We start from the raw sequence: 26,013 nt of genomic DNA on the forward strand, positions 1-26,013 counted from the left end.
TACCCATTTGCAGGAGGTCCAGTCTAGAGTTGTTGGCAAGCCTTTCTTCTATTTCCCTGTGGTGTTCAAAAGGCCAGGAGTACTAGAAGTTAATGCTTTGTCATGGATATTTCTGGGTCTGTCTCTCCTACCAGGGATCTGTTTTCTTCATTACAGCAGCTATGCTTTGCAGAATGATCTTTGCTCTCTCCACCTCCAAATCAATGACATTTTAAACTGTTTTAATATTTACTACAGGACTATTTGTCTTAAAGTTTGGATTGAGTTTCTCTGAAAGATCTTATCTTAGTGTTAAAATGGATAAGGAGAAAGGTTGAAAACTGTAACTCTTCTTTTTACTCAAACTAAGACAAATGAAATAATTATCCTTCTCTTCAGTCATCTAAGAGCACACCCAGAATGTGAGCGGCACCCAGAAGCTGTGCCTGCTCCTCTCATGGGCCCACACAGCAACTAAATACAGGATAAAAGCCTGGTGTCTCTGTTCTTTTTCTGTGCCTGCCCCCTTTACTCTGGGTCACCTGCTTGTCTTGGCAGGTCAGCATGTTATTCTCTCAAGTAGTAGCTGCCTCATCCTCTTGTAGGACTGAAAACACCAAGATCACACATTGTCCTAAATTTGCAGTTGTCTTGGTTCCAGTATGGATGACCCTCTATCCAGATGCATATGTTGTCTGTGAGAGACAGCCTGCATCCTGCAGCGGAAGCGATCACTTCCTATAAACTACTTGGTCCACTCAAGTGATAGGAAAACCATCTTCTGACCACTGTGTGGGACCAGACCAGAGCAGGACCACACCTTGACCAGGACTGCTAAGTCATGCATACCTCTCCCTCCCTGATTTCTTCCTTCACTTAAATCTACTGCCCATGTTTCTGCCCTGGACATGGATGTGGGGTTCCTACACCCCATTATGTGCCCCTTGTCTCAGTGTGGCCACACTGAATAAATCTCTATGCTCTTCCTCATCACTCATCTTTCTCATGGGCCTACTGTGGAAGCTGGCCAAGGCCTGGTTTTCCACCTTACTGTAGTTACGGGAAGGGGAGTAGAAGGCATCCACTCTTTCATGTTCCTTTCCTGTTACACTTCTACTTCATGCTCAGTTTTTACCCCCAAGTTCAGGTCTTTCATTCCAGAGTTCAATGGCAACTTAATTTTTTTGGCCTTTGCTGCAGTGCAAACCCCCTTTAATTTTTTATCATCAAACCAAGTATGTTGCATTCACTTAATAAATTTTTGCTGAGTTAAATCTATTACAAGCAAATGCTCATATTATACCAAAGCCACAGATATATATGTAGGCTTTCTGCTATATACACACATACAATCTTATTCACCAGTTAACGTACTGGTAAATAATTACTAGTGTAATTATAACACAAACTCTGTATTTGTTGATTAATTAGCTGATGGTTTGGAATTAGCTCCTTAGATGAATCAGGTGGTCTTTCTTTATAAAAGCATGCTATTGGCCTGCCCTCCACTGGCTTTCTGAATATAAGATTATGAAGTTAAGAACTCTTCCGTACCCTTCTCTACAATCTTGTTTGCAAGACTTGTGCTGTCTTCCTTGGCATAAATGAAGAGCTCTCTAAGTCCTGCAGGACTGAACTTTCTCAAGGGAATTCAAAATGGCTGCATCACCCCTCAACTTCGTTCCCTTGCACTCTGTGTTCTGGCGGGTTCCGGAGAGGTGAACCAGCTAAGTAAACAAAGTTTCCAAGTGAAATGAAACAGTCTTTTTTGATGGTCTACCTATCATGCCTCTGAAGAAACCAACATCAGGCCCAACTAAGTTCTGTGGCAGACAGCAAGTTATTTCTTAATTCCTTTTTGTTTTTAGAAGGGGGTGGAACATAGAATTGTCTATTAAATGTTTTCTTTAGAAAAGAGAGTGAGTCATGGTCGTGAAATTCTCAGTACTTGGAGGATGAGGTAGGAATGGTCACAAGTTTGACTCCAGTCTAGTGTATACAGCAAGTTCCAGACAGGCCTAAGTAGCAAAACCCTCCCGAAAACAAAGGAAACAAAAATGAAGAGGCAAACAGGCAAATGAAAATCAGAAAATACTGAAGAAGAAAAGGAGAAGGAGGAGGAGGAAAAGAAGAAGATGAAATAAAAAAGAAAGTAAAAGAAAGATCCCCAGAGCAATGTGGGGTACAGGTGTATATCCATGAGTGAAATAATACATATGGGAACATGCCACATGTAGAACTTGTCAGGGAAGCCCTCATAACTGGCTCTCGGACATTATTGCGGGGCTGTTTGTGGGGTTGTGTGCAATAGCTTTGATGTTGCCCTAACAACCCTGCCTTCTTGCAACACTTTTCTAAAGTCACTGTGAAAACACACAACGTTATTGCCTAACAGACTCAGAATTTCTCTGGTTCCACTTTGCACCCTGAAGGAGGGACAAGGTTGTCACAGCAATAAAACCTCTCCCCAAACTTCAATGTTCCAAAAAGTTTTTTTTTTTTCCTTCCTTTTCTTTTTCCCAGCCTTCCTTGGCTTAGCAGCCTTCCTTGTTCTCCTACCCTCAAGCCTGGACAGAATTGCCGAGGTCCTTGGCATAGAGTGGTCCTCACCCGTAGCAGAGCTGAATCCCGGCTTCTTCCGGGTGGGCGCCAGCCGGAGGACCTGAGGACCGCGGTTGATTGGGGGCGGAGCTTGGCGAGCTCAGGAGGCCGGTAATTAAAAGAAAGTCACAAAGAGGGCGGGGCCGGCTCCGGTCCTCTGGGTGAAAAGTCCCCTGGTGTGGCAGCTTGGCCCTACAGCTTGAGGATCTTCTCCAGGGACTCAGGTGGGTGCACAGCAGGGGTGCTGCGCAGCCGCGGCACTGCTTGCAGGCCAGGGGAAGTTGGTGGGTGCAAGGGATCAGTGGGTGATAAGTGTAAGGCAAGAGGGTGGCTGGGTCTCTGTGAAGTCTTTGTTCTCTTTAGCTGCTTAAAAAGTCCCTTTTAGTGGCCTGCTCTAAAAGAGAATTGTGCCTTTCTCTTCCTGCATTAAGTTTCTGTTTCTCAAACTCCAAGAAGAAACCTGGAAGCATGTCTTTTCATGTTTAAGAAATAGTTTTCTTACTTCCTCAAGCCCAAATCGCACCCCCATTTTGAAAGGGTCCCTTGGTCTTGAGGAGAGGAAAAAGTTCATGCAAGATGAGAAGTCACTGTGGTTTCAGCAGCTTCTGCCGGTTCCTAGTGTCTGAGACCCTTCAGTGTTTCTGCTGACTCCGACATGAAGGCCTTTGCAATTGTTGAAAGGCTGTTTGCTTTTCTAGATTCACTTTTGGTAGGCAAGAGAAACCTGGAAAAGTCTCTGACATATTATCGCGATGTCAGCTGATGTGGGAAGAGTTGGTAGATGAAGGTATCTTGGTACTGCAGGCAGATGACCAGAGAGCTGAGGGTGGAGCCTTTGCAGGGCTTCTCCCTGGTGCCACTCTCCCGCTCTCCACTCCAGCCTGGAGAAAAGGGGAGGACAAGGGGGTTCTGCTTTGGGGTCCAGGCTGTAGGTCCTCTTTCCTGGTTTTTCTCTTAAGTGTTTGCAGCTCTCAGTAGGTTCAAAATTGACAAGTCACGGCCTTGTGGCTATGTGCCCAGATTTTCTGTGTTTCACAATACTGTTGCAGCAAGGCCAAGTAGTTTTGAGAAGAAAGGAACTTTGCTCTTCTTGGCCAAGGGCCCATGAAGAGAAAGAGGAGTGCTCCTCACCCAGAGACAGCATCTTGTTTGTGAGATCCTGTACTAGGGTGAAACATGGTGATGGGAGGTAAAGGAAATCTTCCAGGAGACCACAGTTTCTTCTCTATTCCTAATAATAGTAGAGAGCCCAGGAATCACAGGTTGAGGAAAGTGGGCTCCAGACTGATGCCTCCACTGTACCAACTGGCTTTATTACTACCCTAAAGTAGACAAAAATCTTTGCTGTGCTGGAGGAGTCTTTCATCCCAAGCTGTTTCCAATCAACTGACCGGTGTCCCTTTGCTCTCTCTTGACAAGAATTTTGTGTAGGTGAAGAGAACCTTATGTAGTTCTGGCAGTCCCTGGAGGGGAGCTGGCCTTTGAGGCTGGACTCGCAGACCTGGAGGCATGTAACTACAAACATTTTGGAACGCAGAGTCCCACAGTTGTAGACTCTTGGGTTAAAGGTCCACCCATCCATATCTCCAGGCTTGGCGATTGGTAGCTTGTGTCTTTCCCTCTTCAGGCAGCAGTGAGATAGGTGATAGCAAACTGAGCATCAGCAGAAGGTAGTGAGGTGTCGCAGTTCTTCTAGGGGTCTCCCATTCTGGTCCTCTTCGACCCACGGGGACAGGTGTGCAGCTCTCAGATCCAGGGTAATGGGATTCTCAGCCTTGACAGTGGTGACTGTTCTAGCTCCCGGGCTTGGGGTTGAGAGTCTAGATATTTAGCAGCTCCTGACAAGTCTTTCTGGGATCAGGATCCACAGTTTCTGCCTTTGGTCCTGATTGTCCTTGTCACTTCTGCTCCATGCCGTTTCTTTCCCAGCTGCCTCTCATGGTTATTACCATGGTCCCTGCTGACTTGGGACTTGGTGGTCTTCCCTTGGCTTATCAAGCAGGCCCACTGTGCTAATGATGAACAACAGCATGAATAGTCAAGAAGCTGAGTGTGATGATACAGGCTTGTAGTACCTGTATGGGAGGCAGAGATAGGAGTGTAGTGAGTTTGAGGCTAATTTGGGCTACTCTGTGGTCAAAAGACAACACACATCAAAGGTAGACAGCAAAAGGCCATTCAAGAAAAGGCTTTTGATGCTATTGTACCAGGAAGGTGTCTCTACAAAGTAATCCAGAAAGAGAATCTTGGCATCCATCACAGCAGACATTCATGTAAATGAAGGACTGTGTTTGCACCAATTGTGGCATAGTCTCTCATGCAAATGAGAAGCTATTATCTGCACCAATCACAGCAGTTCACATGCAAACATAGGCCTGTGTTCACTAGCTAAGGTCCTGTTGGGCCTCCAGAGAAACTGCTCCTCTCTCATCTGTGCTAAAGGCTTGTGATAATCAAGCACCCTGTGGTGCAGTGATGGCTGAGGCAAGGTCTTGAGGAACCAGATATGTGCATTGGCAGCATGTAACTGAGGTGGCTGTGTTGCTTCCTTGAAGTGTCCATAAAGTATTCAAATCAGGTACTAGCATGACAGTATGTCATCTGGGTGATTGACTGATGGTCCTGTGCTGCACACAGCCGGGGAAGCATCTAACAGCTGCCAATTAAGGAGCTCAATTACTCCATCCACCAACATATTTGCTAACATACAAGAAAATAAATATCAGAAGGAGTGCTTACAGTAGGCCTTGCCAAAATTAATAACGACTTCTATGGTGTTTAGCAATGTTTCAGTAATGCTTAACACCTTCATAACACTTGAGGTAGAGGTAGGTCCTTCATCTGTCTGAAAGGGAGGTCTGGTATGTGAGACTTTTAAAAAACCCTTATATTACATCCTTAGCGATGAGAACAGTGTCACAGTAGAAGTCTTTATCAAGCACTCATATGGTGCTGACAAGGCACTGGTGAGCGTGTGTGTGTGTGTGTGTGTGTGTGTGTGTGTGTGTGTGTGTGTGTTGGTTTTTTGAGACAAGGTTTCTCGGTGCAGCTTTGGCGCCTTTCTGGAACTCACTCTGTAGCCCAGGCTGGCCTCGAACTCACAGAGATCCACCAGGCTCTGCCTGTCCAGTGCTGGGGTTAAAGGCCTGTGCCACCTGGTGCTTTGGTGAGTCTTAAAGCATGACACAATCAGTGCATAAAAGAATCCTCTGAGGTAGGATTTACTGGTAACATGTTTAGGGTGTGGTGGGGCACACCTGTAATCTCCACACTTTAGAGATTGAGGCAGGAGGATCAGGAGTTCAGTGCCACCAGGAGCTACATCAGAAATCCTGTTTTACAGGTATGGTTAATTTGTAGCTAGGAAATGGTCTGTTGGAATCTACTTCGACCCCAGGCTACTTCCAGAGACTGTGTGAACTCAACCTCCTTGTGTCCTCTCAGGTACAGCATCGCTGTCTCCACACCATGGGACTGGGCATAATGCCAACCAAGATAAGGATAGAGAAATGAATGGATGACTACAGCAGATCCTAGCCTTGTAATTATGTATCTCATGTATTTTATAATCAGATTGCCTGAATTTTCTCCACTGCAGTTTTAGAAGACTCCATTCACCTATCACGTTACCTATCTTTTTATTTACCACTTCTGCCCTCGTGGGCACCTTCCCTGACAACAAGCTTTCAGTGGGTTTGTTCTCACCATCACAGAGTCTTGCCATTATTCTGGTTTCAGTTAGGGGTAGCAGGCTCATGACAAAAGAAAAAAGATGCAGAGTGATATTGTTTTCTTTCACATCGTCAGTGTTTCCTATTTCTTAATGTTTTAGCATTACTCCCCATCACACGGCCTCCCTGTGGTGGGATATGGAAGTCTGGGACCAGGTCAGGTTTATTAAAGGATGAAAATCATACAACACACTTGAAAATATGGAACGAAGTTGTGCTGCCGCCTCTTGGTTCCCAAGGGACAGCTGGAGACCAAACTGCAAGCCATGCTTCTCTGCTGCTCGCTGCCTGCTCTGACCAGCCCAAGAGAGCATGTGACCCTTACCCCCTGGTTCTTAATGGGTCAGTATCTTCAGAGAAGACCACGCTCTTGGGCTGAACCAATCCATTCAATTGGCCACTGGACCAAATGGCCCAGTTCCCACAATGCCCCCCTATACCTGGGAAGTGGAAGGTGTCTGAAAGAGGAGGTTCATGGGCCCAAGGTGTATAATGGCAGGGACTTGGTACTGGCCAGTCTCCCAGAATCACAGGCCCAAGGAGTTCGCCCACATTCCTGGCAACCTAGCAACCCCATTTGTGTGAGCTTCTTGTGTATTGTTTGCAAGTGCAGAAAACCCTCCATCGGCCTTTTGTCCCACCTGCTGACACGTTTGTATTTTCCCACTGATGGTTCTGGAAGGTTCCTGATTTTCTTTCCTCTACCACACTGAACAAAAAACAACCACCACCAACAGAACCTTCCTGAACTTTTGTTCTGGCTGTAAATAAGTTTTGTTCTGGAAACAATCACAGAGACTTTTATTTTGAAGGTTATTAGATAGCTGAATTTTCTACTTGATAAACTTCCTAAGTTTTTTTTTCTTTCTTTTTTTTTTTTTTTATCAAAGCTTTTGTTGTATTTCTTCAGATCTCTATTCCGAGGCATGGACCATAGGGATTCTTTATTAAGCTAATTAACTTTACAAGAGCTCTGAAGGATAGGGCATTTTACCATGACTTTATTCCCCCAATACCAGAGCAATAGCAGATATATTAAAACTACTGAAAGTATTATCGTGCACTGAGATAACACACTATGCTTTCAAGACCATGAACTCATAGTAGTGGATTAATTTACTGTCATATGTGGAATTTAAAAACAATTTAGAGTATAGTGAGCCCTTTATTTCGTGAATTTCATCCAACTGTAGATAAAAAGTATCAGAAGAAATTGTATCTGTGTTGAGTGTGTACAGAAGTTTTTTTTGTCGTTAATTTCTGAACAGTACTGTATATAGCTATTTGCATATGGTGTTCAGGGCATCGAGTGTTGTGAGTGATGGTGACATGATGTCCTAGCTTCATTCTTTCGCTGTCATCAAACACTCTGACCTAAAACAATTTGGGAAGGAAAGGGTTTATTCAGTTTACACTTCCCGGTCTCAATCTATCATTGAGGGATGTCATCTTAGGAATTGAAGCAGAAACCATAAAAGAACTCTCTCTCTCTCTCTCTCCCTCTCTCTCTCTCTCTCTCTCTCTCTCTCTCCCTCCCTCCCTCTCTCCCTCCTTCCCTCCCTCCACCCCTTCTCTCAGCTTTTTTATTCAGCACAGGTCCACCAGCCTAGGGATGGTGCTGCTGCCTATAGTGGGCTGGGCCCTCGGACATCTTTCTACAGTTCCTCGTAGACATGACCACAGGCCAATCTGGTTGGGGCAATCTTTCGGCTGAGGTTCCCTCTTCCCAGTGAATTTCAGTTTTGTCAAGTGCACAATAAAAACTACTCAGCACATATGATTTAAAGTATTGGAAACTGCGTGGGAGGTGTGCATAGGCAATGCTGTAGAAGACACTTGAACATCTGTGGAACTGGTACCCTCAGAAAGCTCCTAAAACCACGGGACCCCTGGGGATGACTGTTTAGTTTCTGCATACAAGACACACATTTTTATCTTAAGGAGACAAAATTCAGAGTTTTCTTAGGAAGTTTCAGTTTTATTATTAGTAAAATAGCAAAGCACCCAGTACATGGTATAACTAGACAGAAGAAATAACATAAGGGGTGGGAGATGTGTTGCCCACTTGGGTCAGCTTCAAGTAGACATCCAATTTTTAGTTGAATTAGGATTAAACAGAATCAAGAGGTGAAAGGCAAATGAAGTGAGTGTCCCCAAGGAATCAGAACAATGTGCAAGCATGTGGGATGAGACATCAGAGACCTGGGTTTGTGCCACAGCCCCTAAATTCTGTTTCCATGAAGTAGATTACAATATTATGTCATAAACATCATGCAGAGTTTTGCAGAAAAGTCTGAGGCATTGCTGCACACAACAAAGCCTTACAAAATTAAATGTTAATGGAAATGGTTTTATTACATTCCCCAGCAGCGCATAGACAACTGTCTGATCATCAACAAATAGAAAGCTAGATGTACCTTTGTAGACTACAGGCAAGTGGACAAAGCTTCTGGAGGCTAAGCTATAAAGCTACAGGAAGGAGTTTAAGGGTAGGAATAGACATAATGGAGAAGCTGCCTAAGGTGAGTGTGAGAGACGATGCATGTGACAAGGAGTAGATAAAGGCAGATGTCAGGGGTCAGAGGGCCACCAGAAAGGGTGGGGAACTCAGATGTTAAACCTTACTCTAAGTTCCTGTCACATTTGTCTTGCCTGTGTCTTTTCTCCTGAGCACAGTATACCTCTAACTCCAGGATCCTTCAGTTCACTATTGACTTTGTTTAGTGTGTGCCCATGTGTGTGCTTGCACACATTTCCTCGTGTGCATGCATGGGTTTGACAACTTTCAGGAGTTGATTCTCTCCTTCTACCATGTGGGTTCCAGGGATTGAATTCAGGTTGACATGTTCAGCAGCAAGCATCCTTACATGTTGAGCCATCTTGCCAACCCCTCAGTTTCCTCTTGACAGCTTTTTTTTCGGCTTTTCGATTTTCGAGACATGGTTTCTCTGTGTGTAGTTTTGGTCCCTGTTCTGAATCTCACTCTGTAGACCGGGCTAGCCTCGCTGGCTCTGCCTCCTGAGTGCTGGGATTAAAGGCGTGCGCCGCCGCCGCCACCACCACCCAGCCCTCTTGATAGCTTTTTAGATGGATGTGAACATAGATTGTGAAATGAACTGATCTGTCCTGAAATTCTGGTCCCCTTCCCTGGCTCCTCTTTCCACATGCACAATCTCCTTGCTGTGGGCTTGTGGGTCTAGTATTGGGATTTTTCCAGGGTCTTCTCTTCTTCTACCTGGGCTGCCATTATGATGACAAAGGTATGGAGAAGTTTATTAAACTAAGCTTTGCGGTACAAGCCTGAAGTTTCAGTACTTTGGAGGCACAGACTAGAGGATCAAGAGTTCAAAGTTATTGTCTGTTTATAGCCAGCTAGAGGCCAGCTCAAGAAACCTAAAAACCATGCCCCCCACAAATGAACAAATAAATGAAGAATAAACTAATAAAATATGGATGGCCTTCCCTGCCATAGTTGGTTACTATTGTATGCATTTCTAATGTTTTTTTTAATTTGAATTTGATAGCAAACTAGTGTTAGATACTATTAATATTTCTATTTTATAGATGGAGGCATTAAGTCTCAGAGAACTTATATTCCTCAAGCAAGGCTGATAACCAAACTGTGGGACTTGAATCCAAATTTTGGGTGCCTGAGAGTTTGGATGGGATTGACGTGATAGAGAACAGTGAGCTAGGTTTCTAACCTAGGCTGTGTATCAGATTTTAGTCATTCTCAGTAACATGGCAGCCCTGCTGTGAGTGAAGCTTGGCGCTTCTGAAGACCCTGCCACAACAATCTCTGTGCTATACTTTTGTTCTTCCTGGTGCAAATCTGCATTTTATTCCATTGATAGGGCATTTTGACTGTTTTTATGCTCCAATAGCCTTTACACTTCCTTTTAGCATTTGTTGGGCATCTTCATCTTTAATGATCCAGAACTAGAGAAATTATTATACAGCTTAAAAAAAATTTTTTTTCTTTTTTTCTTTTTTTTTGGTTTGTCGAGACAGGGTTTCTCTGTGTAGCTTTGCACCTTCCCTGGATCTTGCTTGGTAGACCAGGCTGGCCTCGAACTCACAAAGATCTGCCTGCCTCTGCCTCCTGAGTGCTGGGATTAAAGGCGTGCTCCACCACCGCCTGGCATATCCCAGAAATATTTTTGCTTTTAATTAATGAATTAAACTATTGGAAACAAGAGTTCACCTTGTAGCTCAGACATACTGTATAGCCTGAGGTGCCCTTAAACCCAGAACAGTCCTCTTTCCTAGTCTTGCAACAGTTGGATTACAGGAGCAAATCACCATATATTGTTTTTATTTTGAAAATTTTGTGAAGATGTAATCATTTCCTTTGTAAACAGTCCATGATGTGTATTTTTTAAAGAACAATATGATCAGTGCAGTGATACCAGCACAATAAGTAATCCCCGAGTTACCTGGGGTGTTTCTGTCCCCCTTCTCTTCTCTATAGTCATTTAAAGATTGAGACCAAGATCGCAGGAATGGCTGACCTCAAGCAACTCATGGACAATGAGGTGTTGATGGCCTTTGCCTCCTACGCAACCATTATTCTTACCAAGATGATGTTCATGAGCTCTGCAACTGCATTCCAGAGGCTAACCAACAAGGTAAGAGTTCGGAGGCAACACTTTCTCACTTTTAAGGGTTAGAATTCTGGAAAACAGCCTTCTCTACTTCTATTTTGTTTCTCTTAAATAATGCGCAATCAGCAACAGGTTGTGTTGTTCTGTGCTGTGAGTAGAGTCTGAAGTGCTCCGGCCTCGGTATTTCTCATGGTCAAGACTTTTGCTTTCACTATGAATCCAAGGCTGGTTGTCTCTTTGTGGGCATCATCTTTTGTAGTTCTCATAGAAGAAGAAATTTCCAGAGTATTCAGGTTTTGCTCATAGTAATCTGTTGTTGTTTGTTTTTACTCTTTTGGAGGGCCCACTACCCAGCTCCCAAATAAATCACACACAGAGGCTTATTCTTAATTATGAATGCCCGGCCTTACCTTGGCTTAGTTTCTAGCTAGATTTTTATAACTTATTCCATCTACCTTTTGCCTCTGGGCTTTTCCCATTCTCTTACTTCTGTAAATCTTAACTCTTACTCTGTGGCTTGCTGTGTAGCTGGGTGGCTGGCCCCTGGAGTCCTCCTCCTTCTCTGGCTACTTCTTTTTCTTTCCCCCCAGATTTCTCCTTCTATATATTGTCTCTGTCTGCCAGCCCTGCCTATTCTTTCTCTTGTCTTGCTACTGGCCTTTCAGATCTTTATTAGACCATTAGGTGTTTTAGACAGGAACAGTAACACAGCTTCATAAAGTTAAACAAATGAAACATAAACAAAAATAACACACCATAAAATAATATTCTACTACATTTCCCCCTTTTTGTCTCATTAAAAAATAAATATTTTAACTTTAACATAATAAAACTACATAAAACAAAAACAGTTATCAACTAAGAATTAATTTACAATATTCAGTCCATTTGTAGCTAGCATATTCAAAGAAAATAATGCATTACCTATCCAATCTTAGTGAATCTAAAGTTTTATACACAATTTAATATCTATTGTAACTAAGAAAAACTGCATCTATAACTATCTATTTCAACTCCATCAAAGACCCAGAAGGATGTAATATTATCTAACAGAGACGTTTAGCCACCTGAACAGTCACCCAAAGGTCCTCTGCAATGTTGCAGCAGCTATCTTCAACCTACAGGCCTAGGGTATCTGGTAGACTTTTCTGTGAAGTAGGAATGTTGGACTGTCCTGCCTTGTTTTGGCAAAGTTCAATAGTCACTTTCCCCTGTGTCCTGCAGAATGTTTGACAGTTTCTTCCATGAAACAGGAACCCTGAATGATCATCCTTCCTTATTTTGGCAAAGTTTAGCAGTCACTTTCCTATGGGTCCTGCTTGTCCAGTCTGCACAGCACACAGTCAAGTTGTCAAGAACAAGAGCAGTTTCTTTGCCCAGTGGCTAACCTTGCCACATGAACGCAAACTCCATAAGGAGTTTCTTCAATGCCCATCATCTCTGAAGTAAATTGGTGCTGCCAGTAGCATATGTGTCTCATTGTCATGAAAAGCCCTAAGTTAACAAAACATTTTAAATGCCATATTCTGCAGGTCTTTGGAAGGTTTCAAGATTATCTGTCTATCTAAAATCTCTCTCTCTCTCTCTCTCTCTTTCTCTCTCTCTCTCTCTCTCTCTCTCTCTCTCTCTCTCTTTTATATAGAGGTATGTTTTCCAGATCATATAGAGATAAATTTTAGATCTACAAATTCGATTATTATAAATGATTAACCACTAACCTATGTTTTCTGCTTATCCTATTGATGCTGGAGTTTTCTCCAGTCCTGCTCAGCACCATGGACCCCACACCCACTTATAAAATAATCACTCAGAAACTTATATTAATTCAACTGCTGGGCCATTAGATCGGGCCTACCACTGACTAGCTTTTACACTTAACTCAGTCCATTTCTATTAATTTATATGCTGCCACATGCTCTGTGGCTTTACTTGTTGCCTTTACATGCTACTTCCTGGATGGAAGGCTGGTGTCTCCTCCTGGCTTACACCTCCCAGCCTCTCTTCTCTGTCCCACCTATCCTATACTTCCTGCGTGGCTACAGGCCAATCAGTGTTTTATTTATCAATCAATCATAGCAACATATATTCACAACATACAGGACATCCCGCAGCACTTCCCCTTTTCTGTTTTTTTTTTTTTAAAGGAAGATTTTAACTTTAACATAGTAAAATTACATATAACAAAACAGTTATCTAGTAAGAATTACAGTTACAATATCTAATCTCTTTGTATTTGGCAAAATTAAAAAAGATATCCTATCTACCCCGTATTTGTGAATATGAATAACTTATCTCTTATCTTAACTAAGGAAACTATAACTATATAGTCTTCAACTACATCAAAGACCTCAGAAGGATATAATATTACCTGAGAACTGGGAGAAGGACGCAAGCAAATTTCGGGAGTCTTGCGAGCGTAGACAGAGACAGCTGGCAGCCTGGACAGTCATCCAAAGTTCTTCTCTAAAGTTGGTGCATCTGTCTTCAGTCCACAGGTCTAGAGTCTCTCAGTCACTTCTCTGTGTCCTGTAGAATGTCTGGCAGTTTCCTCTGCAAAGCAGGAACCTAAAGGACTGTTTTGATAAGCAAAATTCAGTGGTAACCTTTCCATGGGTCCTGCACGTCCAGTTGATCAAGCAGTACAGGCAAGAACAGTTTCTTGTCCAAATGGCTATTTTTGCCAAGGTGAAGATAAACTCCATATGAAGTGTTTTCAATGCCCATCCTCCTCTCTGAAGTAAATCTGGTGCTGCCAGCAGCAGTCATGTCTCACTATCCAGAAAGTCTAAATTGTTAAAACATTTTAAATGCCATATTCTATAGGTCTTTGAAGTGTTTGAAGATTACCTATCTATCTGAAATATATCTATATATACCTAGAAGACTTAACTAACATGGCTACAAGTATGATTATCATAGATGACTAATTATTAATCTATTTTTAAATTATCCATTACAATTTTAAATGAGCTGTACAAACATAACACCTTAAACAAGAGCAGAAATATACACATAGTGTAACAAAATTAACTTTAAGTTTGTATCAATAAACTAAAATCTGTACCAATGTAAAACATTTCAAACAAGTTGTTGCTCTTTAAAAGTAGGTTCATTAATCTACCCTTTCATCCTATCATATCTATATCATATCCCCTTTTCTTCTTTAGGAAGAGATTGTATTTATATTCAACCTGTTTTAAATAAAAATATTGGTTTTTCTCTGTTCTTCTCCAGAGGGCTCTTCTGATATGGGACACAAGAATCTCTTAACCTTTTTTTTTTTAGTAATATGTTTGGGTTTAGAGAAGAAGTGAGCCACATATCCAAAGCCAGCTTGGTATATTTGGGAATTTGGGCATACCTTCTCTTACTACTTCCTGTTGGATGGGGGCATTGTATCTTATGGGGACACAAAGAAATTTTTAGGATTATGGAGTAGTCCGTGAGGCTGTATTGTCTGAGCCAGTTGCCTTGAAACCATTCTGGATGTTGGATCATCTGGGCTATGGTGTCATCAGAGACCTTTCAGGGGGTCTTGGCTGGTCAAACCTAATGTATCTTAATCTGCAACAAATCCATAGCCTCTAGTTTTCTGTGGAAACAAAAGCAGAGCCTCCTTTCCAAAGCAACATATCCTTAGATCCAAATTTTGAAGTCAAGGTATCTTTAAAATATACATATTGGCATAACACAACAGCTTTTACAATCAAATGTTTTTTTTTTTCAGTTAAAAATCCCAAAGACAACACAATTCAGATTCCCTGTGTAATATTCATCTTTACGTGGCTTATTTTTATACTACCTTTACTGTCTCTTTAAAGACTTTATTTTTTAAAATTATGTATTTTTTATATAACTGTGTATATTCCTTTTTCTTTCTCTTTCAAGCCTCTGTACAATTTTACACACATTGTAAACTATTGTATCTGAATGTGACTTATTGTGAACCTATTGATTTAAACTGTAGTATTTCTAAGACTGAAACCACAGCTGTGGCTCCACCCCCGTCAGCTTCCCAACATGGCCGTGGTACAGTTTACCGCCAGCTCTGGGTCTGGAGCCCTGTGTACCATCAATTATCAGAAGCAGTTCTATCAAAGCAGCGTGTAGCCCAGAAACTTTTTTTTTTTTTTTTTTAACTAGCAAAGACTAAATTCACCACACAGCAGTGTAATGTGCCCCTTGTAGACATCTCATTCCCACCATACTGTAGGTCAAGCGTGCATGCCAGGAACTTGCCTTAGTACCTCAAACCCCCAGGCTGCCGCTAACTTGAGAGAGACATCTAGAAAGCTGTTTTTAGCTCTGTTTTGGAATCTTCTTTCTCAGGTTTTAGGTGGAAACTCTAGTCAACCCATTGGGCACCATTTGTAGCTGGAGTTTTCTGCAGTCCTGCTTAGCACCATGGACCCTTGCACCCACTTATAAAATAACATTCAGAACTTATATTAATTAAACTGCTGGGCCATTAGCTCAGGCCTACCACTGACTAGCTCTTACACTTAACTCAGCCTATTTCTGTTAATCTATATGTCACCATGTGTTCTCTGGCTTTCCCTGTTGCCTTTACATGTTGCTCCCTGGATGGCAGGCTGGTGTCTCCTCCTGGCTTTCACCTCTCAGCCTCTCTTCTCTGTTTGTCCCTCCTATCCTATACTTCCTGCCTGGCTACTGGCCAATCAGTGTTTTATTTATCAATCAATCATAGCAACATATATTAACAACATACAGGACATCTCACAGCATCCTATATAGTTTATAATAACAGCTTTCAAAAAACTAAAATTTTACCTTACATTTTTAAATAAACTGCATAGGTACAATACTTTAAGCAAGAATAGATACATATATACAATATGTTGTAGCAAAAATAACCTTAAATTTTTATCATACAAAAATCTTTTAAACAAGAGTAGAAACATTTTATGTACATATATAGTAACAAAACTAACTTCAACTTTTTATCAATAAACTGTTTTCCCCTAAATGATAACAAACATCCATATACCCACCAAATAACCAAAAACCACACATACTCCCCAACCCTTGGGAATGTGGGTAATAGTTTTCTCTAGACTGCTTCCTGCTGTCTGTGGATGAAGTATTTTTAGGATCTCTGAGAAAATTTTGAGATAATGACCAAGCCCTGGGAAGACCAGTTACAATCTTTGTTGATGGATATCACCTGTCAAGATTCAGGAGATCTCACCTGATCAAACCTGATCTATATTAACTCTGAAGGAATCCACAGCCTCTCATCTCCTGTGGGAACAAAACTCCAAAGCATTTTTGATTTCCATTTTCCTAAAGTATATCGGCTGATTTATTTCAACAGTCCCTATTTCAATTCCAGGTCTCTTTGAAGCTATCATTTGCTTTTCAACAATTAAAAAATTCAAAATCAACACAATAACATACAGGATCCAGACTACCAGTGTATTTCTCATCTTATGTGGCTTCTTCCTTTTACTCTCTCTTTAAAGAATTGATTTTATAAACTATTCATTCTTTTTGTATGACTGTACGATTTTCTTTTTTTAAGCCTATGCACATTGCTAAACACACTGTAACCTGTTTGGAGGTTTTTCCATCTGAACCTCTTTTACTGCATACCTCTAGTCTTTTTTGACTGCATGAACAAACTTAAAAATTTTTTTTATTAAGAAATCTTTTATTCATTTTATTTACCAACCACAGATCACTGTCTCTTCCCTCCGCCCACTCCCCTCATTATTTCTCCCTTATTCCCTCCTCAGAAAAGGTAAGGCCTCCCATGGGGAGTCAGCAAAGCCTGGTACATTCAGTTGAGGCGGGTCCAAGCCCCTCCCCTGTATCAAAGCTGTGCAAGGTGTCCTACCATAGGTAATGGGCTCCAGAAAGCCAGCAAGCCAGCAGCCAACATCAAATTAAATGGAGAGAAACTCAAAGTGATTCCACTAAAACCAGGAACAAGATACTGCTGTCCACTCTCACCATATCTATTCAATATATCACTTGAAGTTCTAGCTAGAGCAGTAGGACAATAAAAGGAGATCAAGGGGATGCAAAGTGGAAAGGAAGAAGTAAAACTTTTGCTATTTGTAAATGATATGATAGTAAAAATAATTGACCCCAAAAATTCTACCAGGGAACTCCTACAGCTGATAAACACCTTCAGTAATGTGGCAGGGTACAAGATTAACTAAAAAAAAATCAGTAACTCTCCTATATACAAATGATAAATAGGCTGAGAGAGAAATCAGGGAGTCATCACCCTTTACAATAGCCACAAATAATATAAAATACCTTGGGGGTAACTCTAACTAAGCAAGTGGAAGACCTGTATGACAAGAAATTTAAGTCTTTGAAGAAAGAAATTGAAGAAGATATCAAAAAATGGAAAGATCTCCCATGCTCATGGATAGGTAGAATTAACATAGCAAAAATGTCAATCTTAACCAAAAGATTGGTTCAATGAAATCCATATCAAAATCCCAACGTAATTCTTCACAGACCTGGAAAGAACAATACCCAAATTCATGTGGAAAAACAAAAAATCCAGGATAGTTAGAACAATCCTGTACAATAATGCACAAGCAAACTTTAAACTGCTAAGATATACCTGGATCCTTTCAAGCCTCTTGCCTGGCTCCATCCACTTCTCAGGTCCTGAGAGCCAAGCCTAAAGCTTGCATCCTGGTTGGAGGTCTGTGACTGAGAACTGCATTCCATCTTCCTAGAGCTCTAGAATGCCCATTCTTGGCAGGTACTTTTACTTAGTTTTGTTGTTGTTGTCGTTCCTACTTAAGAACTATCTGATCAAGGTCTCACTGATGGCAGAAACTGCCTGGCTGACGCTCCTCAGGGAGCTGTATCCCTTTTTGTTGTTGTTCAGTTTTCTCAGGCTCTAGATGAAAATATGAGCCCGTGTTAGAAAGCCAAACTGTTGTGTTTTGTTTTTACTCTTTCTTGGGGGCCCAACACCCAGCTTCAAAATACATCACACACAAAGGCTTATTCTGAATTATGAATGCCCAGCCTTAGCTTGTCTTAGTTTCTAGCCAGTTTAACAAACTTATCCTGTTCTTTCTCTTCTGTAAATCTTACTCTTACTCCATGGCTGGCTGTGTAGCTGGGTGGCTGTCCCCTGATGCCCCCCTTCTCTGGCTACTCTTCTTTTTCTTTCCCCCCCAGATTTCTCCTTCTATATATCCTCTCTGCCTGCCAGCCCCACCTGTCCTTTCTCTTGCCTTGCTATTGGCCGTTCAGCTCTTTATTAGATCATCAGGTGTTTTAGACAGGCACAGTAACACAGCTTCACGGAGTTAAACAAATACAACATAAACAAAAGTAACACCGTAAAATAGCAGTCTACTACAGTAATCCCATAGCAGGGGGCTGGTGGTGTAATCGAGCTCTCTTTGCTTCTCACATGTGCTGGATTCCTTCATCATTTTATGGCATTGTTATCACTCTCAGGTAAAATGAAGTCTCCTCAAGGAGGGAAACTAAAAGAGAGGGGGCAAGTAGCTGCTGAAGTCAGTGTAGTCCAGTGGTACAGAGTGTCCCTGAAGAGGAGGCTTCGGGAACAAGTGTGTATTCCTCATGGCTCCGAAGGGCGGCAAGCCCAAGATCAAGATAGCAGATCTGATGTCTTATTGAGGGGCAGATTCCTGATTTGCACGGGGCCATCATTACCTTGTGTCCATGTGGAAAGAAAAGGAGGAGAGTAGAGGATCTGTCCTGTTTCTTTCTAGAAAGGTGCTGATCTCATTTATGAGGGGCCCATCCACATGACCTTATGATGCCACAGAGGCCCCACCTTCACACACCATCACCCTGAGGAATTAGGTTTCAGCTTATGCATTTTGTGAGGACAGAAATATCAGTCAATAGTAGTGCTTGCTCGACCTCGCATACCAATGAAGGATGGGGCTGAAATGAAAACTCACCTTGAGAAACAGGAGATGTAGTTCAGTGGTGGAATGCTTGCTTGGAATACACAAAGCCCTGACTTCAATTTCCAGCAACCCCCTCTAATACAGAATGGCTTAAACTCCAACTTTGGGTATTTTTTATTGTGGTTTGTTTATTTCTTGATTCAAAATTCATATGCTGGATATCCAGTGCAGTCCAGGCACCCATTTAGAGGGCCCCATGAAGAGCAAGACTAAGAGACCTGGCCTCAGGAGCTGACCCTGTCACACCTCTGCTTAGCAGTTCTCCTTAACATTTTTATTTGTAATAAATGCTTATAGGTTAAGAAAAATATTATAATATTTATGATATTTTCAAGCTAAAATTAAAACTATTTTTACGGTCTGTGTTTTCTTTATTATAAATTATTAAATAGTGAAGCCTACTAAAATATATCTTAAATGCATATTTCAAGTTTCAAGGGATGGGGGAAATCATTTCAAACAGCATAGTGATTAAAGGAAGGAATCCATGAACAGATGCCCCAGAACATATCCTTTTTGCTTATTGGAATGCATCTTGTCTGCTTATATTTTACTGTATTAGTCAACATGAGGGTTTATGCCCTTAAGAGAAATGGAGGGCATTTCCACATCCTTATGAAGTCAGTATGCCTCTCCATCCCTCACCGCTTGCTTGCCTCTTCTGACAGCCTTGGAAGGCAAAGGCATTACTTGCTGAAAGCTGAGCACCTGCAATGTTGATACACTTGAGGGAAGGTGTATCAACATCACTATGTAAAGGATGCCAGAGGACTATGTTGATGGTCTGCTGTGGCAGAGAAATTATGTCTCTTTTATGTTTTTACTTCTTTGTTAACTACTTTTTTTACTTATTTATCATTTTGTGTGTGTGTGTGTGTGTGTGTGTGTGTGTGTGTGTGTGTGTGAGAGAGAGAGAGAGAGAGAGAGAGAGAGAGAGAGAGAGAGAGAGAGAGAGAGAGAGAGATATTAAGATTTCATATGTGCTCTGTGTGTTTAGGTCATGTTCTGGGGGTCAGTTCTTTCCTCCTACTGTGGTTTCTGGAACTTGGAATCAGCTGGTCAGGCCTGTGTGCTTTACCTCCAGAGTCATCTCACTGCTCCCTTTTCAGGATTTTCATATCTTAGCCTTTATTGAAGTTTTCATTCATGCTATTTTTAAAAAGTTTTCATGTTAATAAAAATTCAGGCTTGAACTGCAAATGCTTTCCCTCGTCTTTCTTGTGTTTGATTTATTGGTCAACAGTTTCCTTTTGTAAGGGCCAACCAGGATGCTTGTGTTTCCTTTGTTAAGATTCAGATCACTGGTGCTATCACTCAGTCAGTAAACATGAGGACTGACTGTATCTATATTAAGAATGACAGATATGGTGGTCTGCACTTATAATCTAACCAGTGGAGTGGTGGAGACTGGCAGATCCCTGAGGCTCACTGGCAGTGAGCCTAGCCTACTCTGGGAAGCTTTAGGCTACTAAGAGAAGCTACCTCAAAAACAAAGTTAACAGTAATTCCCAACTGAAATGAAACTTTAATATCCAAGGCCTCCACACGTACATGCATCCATGTGTATATGCACCTGTGCTCACATGTGCACTTGTATACACACACACACACACACACACACACACACACACACACAGGTGCAAATTAGCAAATTGGTGACTACCCCTACTGCTCCTTCACACTTCACAGGATTTGGAATTCGGATGCTATTTTTTCGGTTTGTTTTTGTTGTAATGTTGATACTAGTTGTTGAGCATAGGGCCTTGTGCTCTATCATCAAACTACATACCTAGCCCTGGCATGCATAAGTGGTTTTCTTCTTCTTCTACTTCTTTTTGGTATTTGGAATAGGTCTTTGCCAACCCAGAAGACTGCGCTAGCTTTGGCAAGGGGGAGAATGCCAAGAAGTTTCTTCGGACTGACGACAAGGTAGAGCGAGTGCGAAGGTAAGCTTGTATCTCTGGAAATTCCTCACTCTCGAACCATGGTCAAGGAGTCCAGTCAAGAGATCAGGTTCAGTTTAGGGACACATTAAAATAATAGTAGATAGGAGGTCAAACGTAGGCAATTAATATGTCACACAATTGAGATGTCCGTCACACAAAGGGTCAAAGGACTAGGTGCTTTTGTAGAAGAAATAAAATATGAAAGTTGACACTTTTCAGAGAACTAAGATCTCTCCCTTATGCCTCTGCCTCTGTGTCTCTGTCTCTCTCCACTCCTTCATCTCTGTATCTCCTTCGTATCTATTATATTTAGTATATTGCAAATCCAATGAACACTGGAGAGAGAAGCCACATTCCATCCTCACAGCTTTATTTAAAAAACACCTAGAACTGTAGGTCTGAAAGCATTTTCTTAATCTTACGACATCATAATGTCATGTGGTCATTTTATACAGATATTCAATGCCAAATTTAAGTAATAGTTGCTCCCTTTTTAATAACGCATGGAATATCAGCTACATGCTGTCTTCCCAGTTATTAGTTTGTAACGTTCATCTGAGCTGTGGAACAATTCCAGTCATATCCCAGCCAATTGCAGAGAGCTGAAGCACCAGGTAAGTTCTATAGGTGCCAAGTAGCCTGGAAGTCCTGGGATGGAGAGCGAAAATAGTCAAGTGATGAGTACTTGAATAGATTTCCTCAGTTTGGTGTGAACTGTCATGAAATAGAAATTGAGAGCAAAGAGTTTTCCTTCTGCAAATAGGATGTCAGATTAACTCTCTGTATCACGTTTATGTTGCCCTTTCTTGCTTTTTTGGGAAGCTCTGATGACCCTCCTGGAATAGCCACAGATTCTCTCATGCCATGAGATAGGTTTAGGGGCTCAAGATGAACCCTGGCCTGGGATCATAGACTCATGTATGCTTCCAAATTTTGCATCTTGTTATGTTGGATGTAAAGTCAGCTCTTCTCTCAAGTCCCTCAACAAATCAACTGAAAAACTGTGAACAGAAATGGGCTTGAGGAAATTGAGGTGTATGAGAATTTACACTGTCCACTATAGACATTTCTCAAGGAAGAATGTTTTTTCTGAAGAGGAAGTGAGCACTAGATTCTTAAGACACTTGCTTATGCTTCTGCAGGTTTTGGTGCTGGTTAACATAGTCCTCTTAAGTAAGCCAGTCTTTGAAAACAGGTTGTGCCGTCAGAATTAGTTTTAGGACAAAAGAATTCAAGTGAAGGCAGTGTCAAGTGTTATGATGGGAGAGAATGAAGAGTAGAGCAGTGTGTCAGATGCTTTGGGGACATCAAACCTTTTAAAGCTTATCTGTTCTTTCTCAGTTTCTCTTTAACAACAAGCAGTTGCATGGTTGTTGCTAATCATGGCATTCTACTCATACAGTAGACTAGGACTAGAAAACACTAACAGCATTACAGTGGCATTATTAGCAAGATGGACAGGAACATGCAAGCCTCCTATATGGAAACTTAAAAAAAAACATTTTATTTTGAGAGATCAGATTCTCTTTATTATTTATCCAATCTGCCATCCTTACCCTCATGTGGGTACTTTTAGAGGAGAAATCTATAATCTAGTCTGATGTTTTTCTTCTCAGACTACCAATAAATGTAACTGACATTTAATACCATTGACCTTAGCTCTAGGTGCCTAGAGAGGTAAAACACCAGTGTGTACAGCGCCCTCTGGTGATCAGAAGCTGAACTTATAGTGTAGCAATAGGCAACCTTTTACAGAAGGACAAGGATCCCATTTCCAGTTACATATTTTTGAGAATTGATTGGTCTCATCAAATGAAATACTAATAGCAACCATGTGAAATAAATTTTGGAAGAAGTTTTTAGAGTTTCCTCCTTTTATTTTCAACATAGAATTTTCCTCTCCTTATTTCAACTTGTAATTATAAACCTGTTGCTGTTTCCATAGTTGAATAAGTGGTGCTACATACGAGATGGAAGCTATCCTTGAAGATATTAAGAAAGTGTTAATATGTGTACATATAGGACAGTTAGCTATAATCTTAAAGTAGCATGTGTTGACATGCCAAGCAATGTAACTTAGTGTCAGTAATTTGAGTTCCAAACAGACGCAAGCCAGGGTTGATTAGAAAACACTTTACATACTGATTTATCTACTTAATCCTATTTCACCATATTCTGAGAGGAATTCAAGACCACACACACTCAGTACTGCAAGATAAAAGAAACTCAAAAGGTAATCAAGAAGGCTAGAAAAATAGAGTGAGTTATTCTGAAGAACTTGAGCTTAGTTTTAGGGAAATTCCAGGAATCTATAACACATTCTCTTCAGGGGTACAGAACACCCTTTACCCCAGAGTGTTCTGTGGAGCCTGAGTGATCCAAGTGAGAATTCCATCGAGAAACTGAGCTATGGGTTAGAGGCTGAACTAGATGATGTCCTCTGTGGCCTCAATTCATGGACAGAGTAGCTGCCAGAAGGTTCTTACATGTACATCATGGTCTACCTTCCCTGGAATGCCACCAAAGACTTTCCAGGAAGATATGAGAGCAACATACATGTAATAATCAGACAATGACATGAAGCAGTAGTCTGTGCCTGGGATGGGGTGGTGGGATACAAGGAGTAAGTCCCTATGGCATTTTGAACTATTTCATGAAGGAAGAAAAAGTGATGGGAAATCATGTTTATTTGAAAAAACTGCTTGTGAGAATTTAGACACCTCACTGTATGCTCAGAGCCCTGTCTGAGCAGAGGGCATCAAGGAAATAGAGCTGGACCACCCCTTTCATAGTTGGTCACTGCTTGATAATTCATTTAAAAGGCTCAGAGCAACTATTGTCCAGGTCAGGCAGATGCTGAAAACCAGAGAGCCTGATCTGAGGGAATGACTGTGACAGTGTCTCCTGAGCCTTTGTGGGAAGGTTAGACATGTGAACCTGGCAGGTTCATAAGAGGAGCTGGTGGAGCAAGCTCATCATCCCATCGCAGGAGAGGCAGAGACAGGTGGATCCCTGGGGCTCAATGGCCAGTCAGCCTAGCCAATCCTGTAAGTTCCAGGCCACTGAGACACCTTGTCTTTAAATAAATAAAAGTATAAGTGGGTGATTTCTCAAAAGCAGTAAATACCTGAGGCTTTCCTTTGGTCTCCTCATGCATCTGCATTTACCTGTGCATCCACATCTGCATGAACACTGTGTAATATGGACATACACACACAAATGCACACAAGAACAAAGGTGAAGATACCTCTGTTGTCTTCAGAAGGATTCAGAAGACCAAAGCAATCAGCCCTGGAGCAAGGTGGCAGGCCCCTCCCCAGCAGATGTTATTACTGTACCTTCTCATTGACCCTTCCATATGTACCCTTGGGGTGTTTCATAAGAGAAGTGGGGTGGACACTTCTAGGTCTTCCCCAGGTCTGTGGTGACTTCTTTATGGCTTTATGTTATTATGATTTTTGTCTTGAGCTTGTAGGGAAGGCAGGAGTGTAGGGAAAGGAAATACCACCCAGAGGGTGCTGTGCATTTATGTCAAAACAGTAATAGGACACACACAAATTTTCTATTCTGCTGGTGCTACAGATTCTAGTCAAGGTTGTAAAATGATTACCAATTCTGTGCTTAATAAAAAACATTCAATATAGTAATTATACACTTAAAAGTTTTCAGGTCAATAATGGATGTACTTTTCTTCATAGTCCAAGTCAGAAAAGCCTAAGATTCCACAAGCCAGAGGGAAAATTCTGACTAAAAAGTGTTTTCTGTTTTCCTCTAATGGGGTACACAGAGAGATTCTAAGAAATCATATTCTCTTTCTTTCTCTTCTATCCATCTCCAATCATTTCTGTATAGACCCGTTCAAGAAGCCCTTTCCTTGCTAGTACTTTCTGTGGTTTGAATAGTAAATGTCTGAAATCTCACACATATCTGGGGGGATGGTTTTATCTGGATATGAAAGAGAATGAGACTTGATGATGGTTTACACAAAGGAATTTCTATGTAACCACTCTGAAGTAAAGGAGACGTGAAGGAGGGGTTTTGATAAAGACCATAAAAGAAATTTTTTTCTTTGGGAAGAAAAATTTTCATTAAAAGAAACTTGAATTGAAAGAATGGTATCTCATACTTACAAAAATGGTGTGTGTTTTTCTAGATAGATGACATTTTAGTATTCTGGAAACAGTGAACTGCCATCTGAAGATAAACTAAAAGTTTTTCGAAATGTGCTGTTCTAAATAAAAATCATGTTAGTAAGCAAGTGAGACAGCTGGGGAGAAATTCAAGACTATTCCTTCATAATATAAAGATTCTCTAGCATTGCTCGGTGTGGTGGGTTCATATCTGTAATTGCAGCCTTTCTAAGCAAAGGCAGAAGGACTGAATGTGAGGTGAGTCTGGTTACATAGTAAGTTTCAGGCCAGCTTCAGCTAACCTTGACTCTAACCAAATAAAACCCAACACAACCCAATCCAACCCTTATATCCATTAAGACTGTGTTTTTTTTCTTAGAAGAGAGGGAAGGAGTATGCATTCCCACTGATTTTAACTTCAAACCATCCTCTCTCACAGAGCCCACCTGAACGATCTTGAAAACATTGTGCCCTTTCTTGGTATCGGCCTTCTGTATTCCCTGAGTGGTCCAGATCTCTCTACAGCCCTCATGCACTTCAGAATCTTTGTCGGTGCTCGGATCTACCACACAATTGCCTACTTGACTCCCCTTCCTCAGCCAAACAGGGGCTTGGCATTTTTCGTTGGCTATGGAGTTACTTTTTCAATGGCTTACAGGCTGCTAAAGAGTAGACTGTACCTGTAAAGAGAATTGTAATCCTCATCATCTGATTGCAATCCTCATCATCTGATTGGCTTTTTTTTTTTTTTTTTTTTTTAAGAATTCTGTGTTTCCAATGTATTCAAACAATTTTTCTAAGGTTTTATGTAGGAGAGGAGCAGAGAAATTAGGAATCAGGGAAAACTCAGTTTAAAGCCTAGCATCAATTGCCTCTAATCTTGTTTTGTAATAGGGATAGACATTTAATATAATCAACCTTAACCGTGTTCTCTAACTCCTGCAGTACTTTGTTGTAAGTCTTGATTGTACCATAATTTGTAACATTTATCTACATTTCATATTGTGCATTTTTAAAAGAGTATGTGAAACCTGGGTTTCATTATTGCTGAAGTAGGCACATGAATTAAAACATTAAAAATA

General features: G+C 41.3%; 1 protein-coding gene across 1 annotated transcript; it reads left to right on the forward strand.

Annotated features, from left to right (window-relative positions):
• The first annotated feature begins 2,519 nt into the window (after positions 1-2,519).
• Mgst1 (microsomal glutathione S-transferase 1) lies at positions 2,520-25,680 on the forward strand. Its single transcript, XM_036181698.1, has 4 exons — positions 2,520-2,804; positions 10,783-10,939; positions 20,707-20,801; positions 25,371-25,680. The coding sequence occupies exons 2-4, from the start codon at positions 10,814-10,816 to the stop codon at positions 25,615-25,617; spliced, it is 468 nt and encodes a 155-aa protein (XP_036037591.1). The 5' UTR covers positions 2,520-2,804; positions 10,783-10,813; the 3' UTR covers positions 25,618-25,680.
• Positions 25,681-26,013: the final 333 nt, after the last annotated feature.

This window comes from Onychomys torridus, chromosome 3, assembly GCF_903995425.1.
Source record: "Onychomys torridus chromosome 3, mOncTor1.1, whole genome shotgun sequence".
NCBI lineage: Eukaryota > Metazoa > Chordata > Mammalia > Rodentia > Cricetidae > Onychomys > Onychomys torridus.